The 12,585-nt window shown below is 33.6% G+C and overlaps 1 protein-coding gene across 1 annotated transcript; it reads left to right on the top strand.

Annotated features, from left to right (window-relative positions):
• Positions 1 to 253: 253 nt before the first annotated feature.
• On the top strand, positions 254 to 1,310 carry LOC107839132 (tyramine N-feruloyltransferase 4/11-like). Its single transcript, NM_001324563.1, is given in 1 exon segment — positions 254 to 1,310. A coding segment is annotated over 1 exon segment (753 nt). The 5' UTR covers positions 254 to 308; the 3' UTR covers positions 1,062 to 1,310.
• Positions 1,311 to 12,585: the final 11,275 nt, after the last annotated feature.

Below are 12,585 nucleotides of genomic sequence, written 5' to 3'. Positions count from 1 at the left end.
TAAACTTTAATAGAGGGGCAAAAATTGATCTATCTCACCTACTTTTACAATCTTGAGTTGGGACCAACCCAATTGCTTGACCCTTCAGCCGCCGCTAGCGATAGTACGTATGGACACTTGTCACTTGAGTTGATCTCCATCAACCTCACTGACGAAATGAAGAATTATATATAAAAAAAAGGATCCAGTTCTCCCCTATAAATAAGCATTATGATCCTTAATATTTTCCATACAATATCCCATTACAAAAAACCTTCTTTTTAGTCCTTTCAACAATATTTCCTTGCCTAAATCTAATTGACCATACCATGGCTTCTGCTCCTCAACCACCAACTCTATCTGAAAAAACCACTAATCTCTCACCGGAAAACGACAATGTTACGATCACCGGAAAGATATATACAAGAGTCCGCCTTGCTACAAAATCTGATCTGCACCATGCATACCAGTTGTTTTACCAAATCCACGCATACCATAACCAATTTCATTTATTCAAAGCAACAGAGTCCTCCTTATCGGACTTGTTCTTTAAAGAAAATCCTCTTCCCCTTTTCTACGGACCAACCCTACTTCTACTCGAAGTCTCCCCGACCGCTTTTACTGAACCCAAAAATAACAAGGACGAAGGGTTCAAACCCGTCTTTACAGCGCTCGACCTTAAATTTCCTGTCGTGGAAGGACAAGTTGAGGAGTTTCGGTCCAAATATGATGATGGAACCGATAAACGTGATGTGTTCATCGCGGGATATGCTTACTTTTTTGCTAGTTATTCACTCTTCGGGAACGACAAACCGGGGATCCATTTCGACAGTCTTTACTTCAGGGAAAGCTATAGAAAATTGGGAATGGGAAAATTGTTGTTTGGAACTGTTGCGTCTATCGCTGCGAACAATGGGTTTGCTGCGGTGGAGGGAATTGTAGCAGTTTGGAATAAAAAGTCATATGATTTTTATGTGAGTATGGGTGTTGAAATGCATGATGACTTTAGGTTTGGCAAATTGGACGGTGAAAATCTTCAAAAGTACGCTGATAAGGAGAAAAATGGTGCAGGAAGCTGTTAGTTTGTTTTACTTTTTTAGTATATATATCGGAAGTGCTATTAATAAATTTCTATCTAATTTCGTATGTTCTTTATATGATAAATTTTTGTGATAAAATCTTTGTTGAAATTTCACTCCATTGTAGTGCAGCAAATTATATTTTTATATGTGTAATTTAATATTGGAAGTGCTGTAAGTTAGTATGATGAACGGTCGTAATATTGTAATACATTTATACTTGGAAATATTAAGTTGATTATCATATAATATAACATAAACTCTCTGATTAATTTAATTTTATCTGGCACAATTATTATTTGGGAAATCACCAACACCAAGGTTGTTGTTTGTCTATTTGCCACGATTTTATTTCTCATAATTTTCTGGTTATTATTGATTAACTATTGTGACCTTACTGTCTTTTATAATTTTCAAATGCCTATGTAAATTTACTTCTAAAAGTTCTCTCATGTATCTTCCTGGATTTTTAGGCTAACTTGATGTTTCCATGGTACATAATTTTCCAAGGTGGTAATGGAAACCTCCAAACTTAGAAAAAGGGCTAGTATAACATTTGTTTAATATTTTCTCTGTCTCAAATTTCTTAATTTAATTTTTCATTTTACTTATTTTTTTATTTATCAAGAAGAGATAATTTTTTTTTTCATGTTTTACCCTTTGAATTAATTACTTTTTCTTTAAATTAAAATGTAAACATCATTTAATAGGGGTACTATGGTAAATTAGATATATTATTAATTATTTTTCTTAACTAATGTGTAATTTCAATTTGGGACGAATAATTTGAAACAGAGGGAGTAATAACTATCGTGACCTTACTGTTTCTTTTAGAATTTTCAAATGGCTATGTAAATTTACTTCTAAAAGTTCTCTGATGTATCTTCCTGGATTTTTAAGGCTAACTTGATGTTTCCATGGTACATAATTTTCCAAGCTGGTAATGGAAACTTCCAAACATAGAAAAAGGGCCACTTTAACATTTGTTAAAACCTATTGAAAAGTCAATGGATCGTACATATTGATGTGCATACTAGTCAATTCATCTTATCCTTATCCAACTTAACTTGTTTGGAATTTTACTTCAGGCCTCATATACGTAGTCCTAAAGATTTTCTATCCTTGTATGCTGAAATTGTCAACATTTTAATTATGGAAGAAATTTCGGTTTTATCGTAGATGTTAGTTACTCCATTTGCCTATTTTTGCACGTTTGATTTGACAGACCCCTAATAAAGTAATAAATAAAATGATAATTCATTATATATATATTTTTTTAATTATAAGTGATCTAAATATTGGATAATGAATCAATCTATATTATGTTAAAAGTGAAAGGGTCTTATAAATGTTGTTTGAACTTTCTGTGCTTCATAAAAATCTTTAGGTTTAGCCCTTTCACTAGTTTCATAATATTTAAGAATTAAAATTAATAAAATACTTATACTAAAAATAATTCTAAAGCAACTAAAATTGATTTTAAAAAGATTTGAAAAATTTAGAAATAAATATGAAAGCGTTAGAATAAGAAAAATATGGGAAGTACCAAATTTTTAAAAGTTTTAAGTAATCAAAAATTTTCTAAAGATATAATTTTAAAAATAAGGAAAGATTTTAAATATAAAAAAAATAAAGAAATAATAATACTACACTAGCAGCAAGAAAAAGAGGTTCTGCATGATAAACAAAAAAGTAGTGGTTCATTAAACACTTGAAACTTCTTGTGGTAAAATATATATAAAAATATATGTGCTTGCAAAAATATATATATAAAAACAAAATATATGTTATATTTACATCATTGTATTAAAGTGTGAAGGATCATTGAGAAGTGATTTGAATTTTTTGTATTTTATTAAAAACCTTCATAATAGAAAAAAATTACCTAATTTTATATAATCGAAAGTTACACATGTGATGAAACTAGTAATATCTAATAATAAGGATAAAATAGAGGCAAAATATAAATTTTCTTTTAATTTTTCAAATTAAACATACAAAGTTGGATAATTATTTTTAATATACTGGACAAGTTAAACGGGACAGAGAAAGTAACAACTATTCAAGGTCTGCTTTTGAGAATGACGTCTATAAATTAGTTATACAATTACATGTTTAACAAATTCTATGTGAATTAATAAGACTATGTTAAAATTAATCTAAAAAAGTAGTAATATGAAAGAAGAAGTAAAGAAAATAAGGAGACAAGACAAGAGATGATAGTTTTTTATTTTTTCAAGAGAAAAGACATGTTTTCACCCATGAACTTGTTCGCTCAACTTACTTTAGCACTTAAATTAAACTTCTATTTATTTACCCCTCTTAACAATTTGATAGTGAATTAATTTCACCCCTCAACTGAATACCACCCTCACAACGGAGAGTGTGTTACACTCACCTATACATCAACGTCACGTCAATGCCACGTCAGAGCCACGCAAGCAAAATATTTTTAAAATATAAATAAATATATATAAATATTTTTTTATATATAAATATTTTTAAATATATATAAAATATTTTTAAATAAAAAAAATACAACCCCCCCTCTATCTTCTTCAAACTACTCATCCTTCCACACTCCCCCCCTCTTTCTTTCTCTAGCCACCCCCACCCCTGCAGACACCCCGTCCACCTCCACCCCTGCAAACACCTTTCTTTTCCTTTCTTTGGCCACCCCCAGTCCACCCTCATCCCTACAAACACCATTTTTTTTCATTCTTTGGCCACCCTCTGTCTATCCCCACACCTACAAACATCGACCCCCCTTTCCCCATATCAAACAAACCTATCCATCCCCCACCCCTACAAACACCTAAAAAAATACACACATAAAGTTGGCAAAACATTGGTACCACCGACAAAATTCATATTCCAGTAAAATATTATTTCTCTTTCATATTCCGACAATAACAATTACCAAATCTCTTTCATATTCCGGCAAAACTCACAAAAAGTGATTAAAATAAATCAATAAAAAAATATACGCATAAAACTAACACCATCGCCACCATTAGCACCACTACCATCATTAACACCACCTCTAATAACTTTTCGTCAATTTCAATTTCATTTCATATTTTCAAAACCACAAAGATGATTTTTAATTTTTTAAATTCAATTCATTCTTTTTTATCTTAAGTCGAGGGGTTGAAGAAAGAGAAATTGAAGGTGGGAGTGAAATATTTGGTAATTGAAGGAGGAAAAATTGGGATTTGGGGGAGGGGGTGGTGGCTGGTGGTGGTGAAATTGGTTAGAAAAAGAGGAAGATCAGACACTTCAAAGGAGAATTAGGATAGGGGTGGGGTTTAGAAAAAGAAGGAAAATTTTTCTTCTTCTATTATATATGTGTGTGTGTGTATATATACGCAGTTTTTTTCATTTTAAAAAATGTCACGTCAGCATTAGGGGTAAAGTTAATACACTTTAAAGATGTAAGGGAGATAAATAAATGAAAGTTTAGTTTAAGTGCTAAAGTAGGTTGAAATGACAAGTTCGGGGAGGGGAGGATGATGTAACTGTACAATTGCATACAATATGAACCCTTATGCCTCTATTTATAATGTCATATAGAGACATGGAAAAGGTTGTCATAAACATGATATTAACCATTAACATAATAGAGTGTTAATGGAGGAGGTTATGGATGTGTAAGGCTACAAGAATAATGGTATGGTTATGAATGGTAGAAGTTATCTTTATCATGAAGGATGGAGATAAGTAGTGGGAGTAATTTCAAGAGTAGTGGTCATCTATCCTTAATAGTTCTACAACACTCTCCCTTGGATGTCCATAGATGATGTGCCTCCTTAAAACCTTACTGGAAAAAAATTCAATGGGAAAAAATTTCTAGTGAAGGAAAAAGAGTACACATATCTTGTAATACGTGTTTGTTTGTTGTCCCATTAAAAACCTTGCAAGAAAAACTCATTGGGACAAAACCTGGGATAAGGAAAAAAAATTGCAACACGTATTTTACTCTCCCCGATGCAAATATCATTTCACTTCTCAAAGACGACGAATCTCAATCTTATATGTCAACTTTCAAATGTTGATATTGGCTGTGTCATTGTGATCAAATCACATTCATGAAGATGTTGCATTCTTGAAATCATCCTGAAATGTCATTTTCTTGTTTCTTGGATATGTTAAACCTTTGAAATCAGCTAGATAAATTCTTGAAAATCACTTTATTTGTGACCTCATTGTCTCAAGCCATTTATACGTTGAACTTGTTCGTAGAAACAATCAATTAGTTATGAAAATTTTTATTTTCTTGATATTAAAATTAATCATAGATCAAATATTCTTCCTGCATTTGCATAACCAACAATCCTTTGACAATATTTGTTAGAAATAATAAATTCATATCAATAATATTTGATTTCACTCACATTCACATAAAAGTGAAATTATGTCTTTTCTACACATTAATAAAACTTATTATCTCATATATACAAAATAGCAGGATACATAAATGCACCAATTGCACTAATGCATGGTATTTTCTAACCATTTTTATGAGACCAAAATTGATCTTTTTTTATGGTAAGCAATCTCGCAACAATTAGGATATTCAATGGATTAAGTCTCTTTTAAATTCTTTAAGGATTTTCCTATTGCATTGATCGTCTTGCTAGACATGACAGTCATTCATTATACACATTCAAGATTTTCATATATTTTCAAATTTAAAGAGATCTTATTGCATCTACCATAGAAGAACACATCTCCAAATAATAATGCCAGGTGTTTTGTGAATAACCTTTAAGCCTTAAGGCACAAATCGTACTTAATATCTTATGATTTTAATTTTTACACAATCAAATATTTATACTCCACTGGCATTATATCTTACTCTATGGACTAATTCAAAGCATCATTTTTCAAGTGACATATAATGACACGACACGACCCCAGACATTGTCGTAATGGGCATCCCAAGTCTAACTAGGACCTGGAACCGCCCCCTGTTACCCAATCCAACCACCTATACTAAGCCTTAGATGAGCTGAATTTCAAGCATATAATAAGATAGCATAAATTCTCTTATGAAGACTCTGAGATAGGATCACAACCGTAACCGACCCAACCGAGTCCAACCGTACCAAATCAACTATCCAACCATACCAACCAAACCGTAGGCCATAAACCAGGCTATAGCCAAAGAGAAAAATAAAACATAATATGATAATCAATCCCAAAATGTAATACGATAGAATAGTAAGAAATCATATCCAATTATGCCAGCCTCTCATCTTATTCTAATGTCAAGGCCGACATCAATACCGATCCCGCTTATACCAACACCCAGAAGTACCACAACGCCTCTATCCAAAAGAGTAAATAAATTTGGTTGGGACGTGCCCCCAACCATAGCCAAAAACAATATCCAAAATAAAGTCAAAACATCTAACAATATCCACAGCATGAAATAATGCCTTTCGAAAGGATGGAAGTTCGTCACTTTAGTCCAAATGCTATTCCCGAGTCAATCACTATGTAGAGGGAGTCGAACGGCCAATTTCTGCATAGCATAGGTATACAGCTGCCAGTAGATGGGTTAGAGAGTGACCGTTAGTATGAATCTCAAGATAAGAATAAAATAATACCAGTTATAAAATCAAGTAAAAACATCCAATGCACAAAACCATACATATATATATAAGTGCCAAAAAAGGGGAACAGTTTAGCATGTCTTTAAGACCTTTACCTGGGCTATATAGCTTGGTCGTTCTAAACCACCCACGGGCGATATGGGTTCAACTCCCCCTGCTGAAAAAGCCCTAGTTTGTGTAGCCACATGACCAGGAAAGTATCCCATGGGATGACTAGTTTATCCCCCAATAGTGTGATATGATGCACACGGTCCACTAAGACCAATTCTCATATCGAAAAATATGAGTTTTCAATTTTGGTCCCCCCTCTTGAGACCGCCACCTTCCACGGCTTTACAACACACCCCGCCATTACTGCCCAATTAAAATTAGTTTCCAAATAACCAAACCATTATCTATTTTCTATTTTATTAACTGATAACGCTCAAATTACACCTCTCTTATGAGAGAGTAAGCGATCGTTGTCAAATATATAACCTAACTAGGTTGGGGTCGAATCCCACAGGGAATATGGTGCTAATTTATATGCAGATTAGTTGACTTTTAATCATTTGTTTTCGTAAAATAAATAGGGGGATTTGGTTCAGCTCACAAATTAATGGTTTCAATTTAAAAAGATGAAATATGTGTAGTAGTATTCAAATTCAGAGAAATAGCAAGCTAGGGTTATGTCCACCTTGTAGTTTTCAATACATTCTAACTATGGGCTTTATGAATTCATACATGCATCGTGTTTACAGAGAAACGTATTGTATTTAACAACATAATCCTAGTGTTTCTCAACCATCAAGGACTAATTCACTTTACTTCTCTCGAATCAAAAGTGTTTACCAAAAACAATATGAAATCTTCAAGTAGTTAATCCTGCTAAGGCATTAACTTATAAAATAGGGGTTGGTAATCCTATTTTCTTGTCACAACTCTATTTTTCGAACATCAACCTTTCTTTCGAACAAGTTACGTTTTAAGGCATATCCTCTATGTTTACAACCTCGAGAATTCAAGATAAGCGAAGAGAGTATGATGTAAACAAATTAATGCATAATGAATTCAAAACCCCAAGTGATAGATTGTATGCTACAAGGCTTCCATAACCCTAACTAATAAACTTAGCTACTCATGAATAAAATGAAAAGCATCATAAATGTATTCATCATACCAAAAACTAGAAGACGATCTTGGTGTGCGAATAGTGAAACAAGAGAGAAACGTTTTTCTCTCTCCACCCTAAGCCGCTATTCCCGTCTCAGAATACTACAGAATAATTCCATAATGAATAAAAATTCAATGAATAAAAATTCAGCATTAAACCTTTTAATAATCTTTTATCTCATAATTTCCTTCTAAGTCCCTGAACTAATTATAAATGACAAACTAGTCTTGGACATAGTTTCTAGGCACCATATTTGGTCCGGATTGCTACTCTCTCTTGTGTCATATGCCATCCGCATTCTATATTCCCATAATGTCTTCATCTACCTCATTAATACCTGAAATCGTGCTAATCACATCGGTTAGCTCAATTACATAGAAGTAGAGTAAAAACATAAGAAACTAGGCACTTTGTTCTCTAAACATAGCTAAAATATGGATAAATTATGGTGCTTAGGCGTATAAATACACCCAAGATCATTAACCAAGGCCAATATTAGTGGTATCGTCATACCACCCCTTTCTTGCAAGCAATATCCATAGCCAAACTATTTAGGTTAAGGGGACTTTCAAGTACCCTTCCATATGCCATATTAAACCACTTGGAAGACTTTCATATTCCCCACAAGCATAATCATTTAGCGTTTATCCTTTTCAAACTATTTAAAGCTTTATTACATAAATTGAAAACAAGCAAGAGTTCAATTTAAAGAAGTCAATGCAATGAATATACCTTTATAAGCATTTTATTAAACACCTTGGGGGCATAATATAACCAAAATTAATTTCAAAGACCATTAAACCATTACCATGCAATCCAATTATCCAAAACCACCATTAATGCATATAAAAGCATAATTAAAATCATAGAAAACCATAACCAATCATTTAATATCAAAACCCCCAAATAATAGTTGAAAACCACAGTCATGAAATAGTAAAACCATGAAATTAATCATATAACCATGCCTTTAGTTGAAATTACAATGAGGAGAGAGAATCATGCCTTATACCAAAGAAGATAATGGAAGAAAATCATCAAAGTAAGCCCCAAGCAATCCTTTAGTTGAAACCCTAGCTCTTTTGCCCCAAAAACTCTTGAGAGAATTATGGAGTGTTTTGGAATAGTTTCTAACTGTTAATGAATACAATAATAAGGTAAATAACCTCCTAAGTGCATTAAAAGTCATGGGTCTTAATGAGGGTAAGTAGGAAAATATCCAGAATACCCCACTTAAGTTGCACAAAATCCCGTCACTGGGATACAATGAGTCGTACCCTCCTATATGATTGGTTTCTACCACTCATATCCAAGACTCACCCTTTGGATCAGATACTGTTTAGTGTATGACTCATCCAACCATGTCGTAACCACAACATACAATTCGTACCCATGACCCGTATCCCTAGCAGAATAAAATACCAGGAGGATCAAAATACTGTCCACCATACGAGTCCCTACTATGACTCGTACCAAGCCCGTACGAAGCCCTACGACTCATACCCCTTAGTCGTACCTATTCCAGTGACCAAAACCATCCCACCAACTAAAACTAATCAGCTTACGATAGGACCATACCACTAGTACCCCAATATACAGCTCATACCCTGAGTCGTATTGGGTTTGGAGAATGGAAATTCTAGGAAATTTTCTAAGGGTCAAAACCCAGGATGTTTCATATAATATACTTGAATTTTGTATTGTATCTGTCCATATTATTTGACAGATTTAAATTCAAGATCCTTGTTACTATTTATAATTGTGAGTGCAACATTATACCAAAAATACCATCGATAGTTATTTGATATCGATACCAATTCGACATAACTTATTGAGATCTCTTTATATCATCATTTTTAGTTACCTGAAGCTTTGTCAAGGTTTTATAAAGAGTTATGTCATAGTGTTTTTTAAATTAACATTCATGCGGGGAATTTACATACCCCAAAGTTCAATAAAATCTACCATGGTTTATCAACCTTTTATGCCAATGTACTAGTTTAATTGAGCAAGAACAACATGTGACAAAGCCATGTATCATTATCTATTTCATATTTAGGTTGAGGGAACTCAATTTCCAAAACCATATGTCAAAGAAAAATTTATCACAATTGTGAAAAAAATAACCCCTTTAATTATTCACCAATCCCATGCACCCCACAAGTTCAAAACTATTAACAAAGCATGAATAATACATAAAAACCAGGAGATATCAATTTAAGAACTATCCATGTCAAAGCCCTCAACCATATCAAAATCCTTATTTCAAATCTACATAATTAACCATGTAAAATCATACAATAGATAAAATGAATTTAAGGGTGCCTAAAAACCCCAAGATTGTGGATAAAATTCAACCCTTGAAGCTCTACTTGACCCCCTTCTTGGAAACCCTAAGTATTGATGCTTGAGAGAATTTAAGAGAGAAGAGAGAAGAGAGTGTATTTAATATGTATTATGGATGAAAATAGGGCCCCAAGTATGTTTATAGGTTATGGGTTATTATTGAAATAAGAGGAAAATATCTAAAATACTCTTATTAAAAGCTGGGAAATAAACCGTCAGTCATTACAGGTGACTTTACGACTCGTATAGTCACCCTACGACTGATTTTCCATCAATCATATTCTAGACAACATCCTGGACCACCAACACTGGTCAAGTTATGGAAAAGGCCTTACAACTCGAATCGAGCCCATACGACTCATTACATCCTAGTTGTACTCAGGATAAAACACTTTGGGCATCACACTGGTTTCCTTATGGAAAGGACTATACGAGCCGTTTAGAGTCCTTACAACTCGTAACATGGTAGTTGTAGTCAAAATAGTGACTTATAAAAATCTCAGTAGACACGTTACGACTGGGTCATAGGATGGGTCCTATGATCGATAATGACTCCCTATGACCCATAAGGAAAGTCGTAGCAAGGGAAATAAGCTCAGAACTCAGAATTTTCCAGGGACCAATATCTGGGGTATTTCATTCTCCCACACCCCTTAGGATCATATGTCCCTGTAACACTTCAAGTTTTAGTTCTTGAAAATTTCTGAAATTTTTCCTCACTGCCTTGTCTACAACTTAACCTTATAAGTCGTAGGATGTTTTGACGAGGCCTGGGGACCCATTGTAAAATAGTAAGTATGTAAATAATTTCTTCTTTGAGTACGTGTGGTTCACTAAGAGTCGTAAGGAATCATTATGAGTCTTTGTGTACAAATAATAGGATATTTAGTGTTTACCCAAAATGGGTTCTGTGTTGACTACAACTGGACCCTACGAGTCTATGGTCTTTTTACAAGTCGTAGTACTTTAGTCATAAGGTCAACAGTGTGTGGGTGCCTTGTAAACTATCTTGGATATGACTTATGATGACGAGTCGTAATGAAACCTTATGAGTCGTATAGTGACTCGCAGTCAATGATGATAAGATTTCAGTATTTAAATTGAGGGCACTTTGGATAATTCCCTCCTTACCCAATTAAAACCCCACATTCCTAAGGTACTTAAGAGGGGTTATTTCTCATTTATAATGTACTCAAACACTTCCAAAACTCTCTCAAATCTCTCAAGCAACCATACTTGGGGTTTTCAAGAAGTAGGTTATCTAAGGGCTCAAGGTTGGAATTCTCTATAAACCTGGATATTTCAGGCATGTTACTCTTCCCTAATTTCTAATTTGTTAAAAGAATAAGTTTTAAAGTATTGTCCATACGGTATTGATGTTGGTTTTAAAAACACGGGTTGAGGGTTTTTAATAACTATTGTTTATATGATGTTTCATGTTTGTCCTTGTATGACTTATGTTTTAATGGTGGTTTTAAAATCAAATTGATGCATGTGAGTGGTAAATAAATTAAGGGATTGTGATTTCCCTAAACTTGTGAATTTTGAAGTGGTTATGCCCTGACCTCAATCCCTTATTGTAGAATTGGTTTTGAATATGAAAAATATGTACATTGTACTACCCTTGAACTAGTGCATAATGTGAAAGGTTAATAAAGAATAATTATTTTAAATTAAACTTTATGGGGTTGTGTAATTCCTCAAGCCACTGTATAATTGAACCAAAGAGGATTGTGAATTCCCCCAAGTGATGGTAATTGGTGTGGTATGTTGATATTACCATGAAAGTATAGTTGGTATGGCGATACCAACAATGTATTCCTTAATGTGTAATATGGTTTAATGAATGGGAATATGTGATACTTATTTTAATTGGGCTTTAGTGAAGATTGTGTAGCTGAGTCGTAAAAGTAGAGGTCCCGAGGGACCAATACCGAAACCCTCGATTGCCGATGCGAGAGTCTATATGATCAGGTAGTTTGAGTCCTCCTTATTATTATGACATGATTGTGATGTTTAAGTCCCCCATATTATATTACATAATTTGGTGCTCATGTCACCTTGAAATGCCGGGAGGTTCAATTCTCCCTTATTGCATATTTATACCCTCTGGTTCATGAAGCCACATGCACTAAGGCCGCCCATATAGCCCATGTGTGACTTCTTATGTTATGACGGTTGATCCACATAATCTATGATAAAGTTTTAAAGTACATATTAAGCCCTGTTCCCTATCTCGGCATGTGATATATATGTATAAGCATTTGATTATATGCATTAGTTTTGAACTGTTGATCATGGTATTGTGTTATCTTTATCCCTGATTTACATGCTAGTGTTCACCCCACTAACCATTTCTAGAGTTGTATCCCCATACGATATAGGAATCAAACATACCTCTAATTTTCCT

This window comes from Capsicum annuum, chromosome 8, assembly GCF_002878395.1.
Source record: "Capsicum annuum cultivar UCD-10X-F1 chromosome 8, UCD10Xv1.1, whole genome shotgun sequence".
NCBI classification, from domain to species: Eukaryota; Viridiplantae; Streptophyta; class Magnoliopsida; order Solanales; family Solanaceae; genus Capsicum; species Capsicum annuum.
The sequence above is the reverse complement of the archived record's forward strand: the minus strand, read 5'-3'. Positions and strand labels throughout refer to the sequence as shown.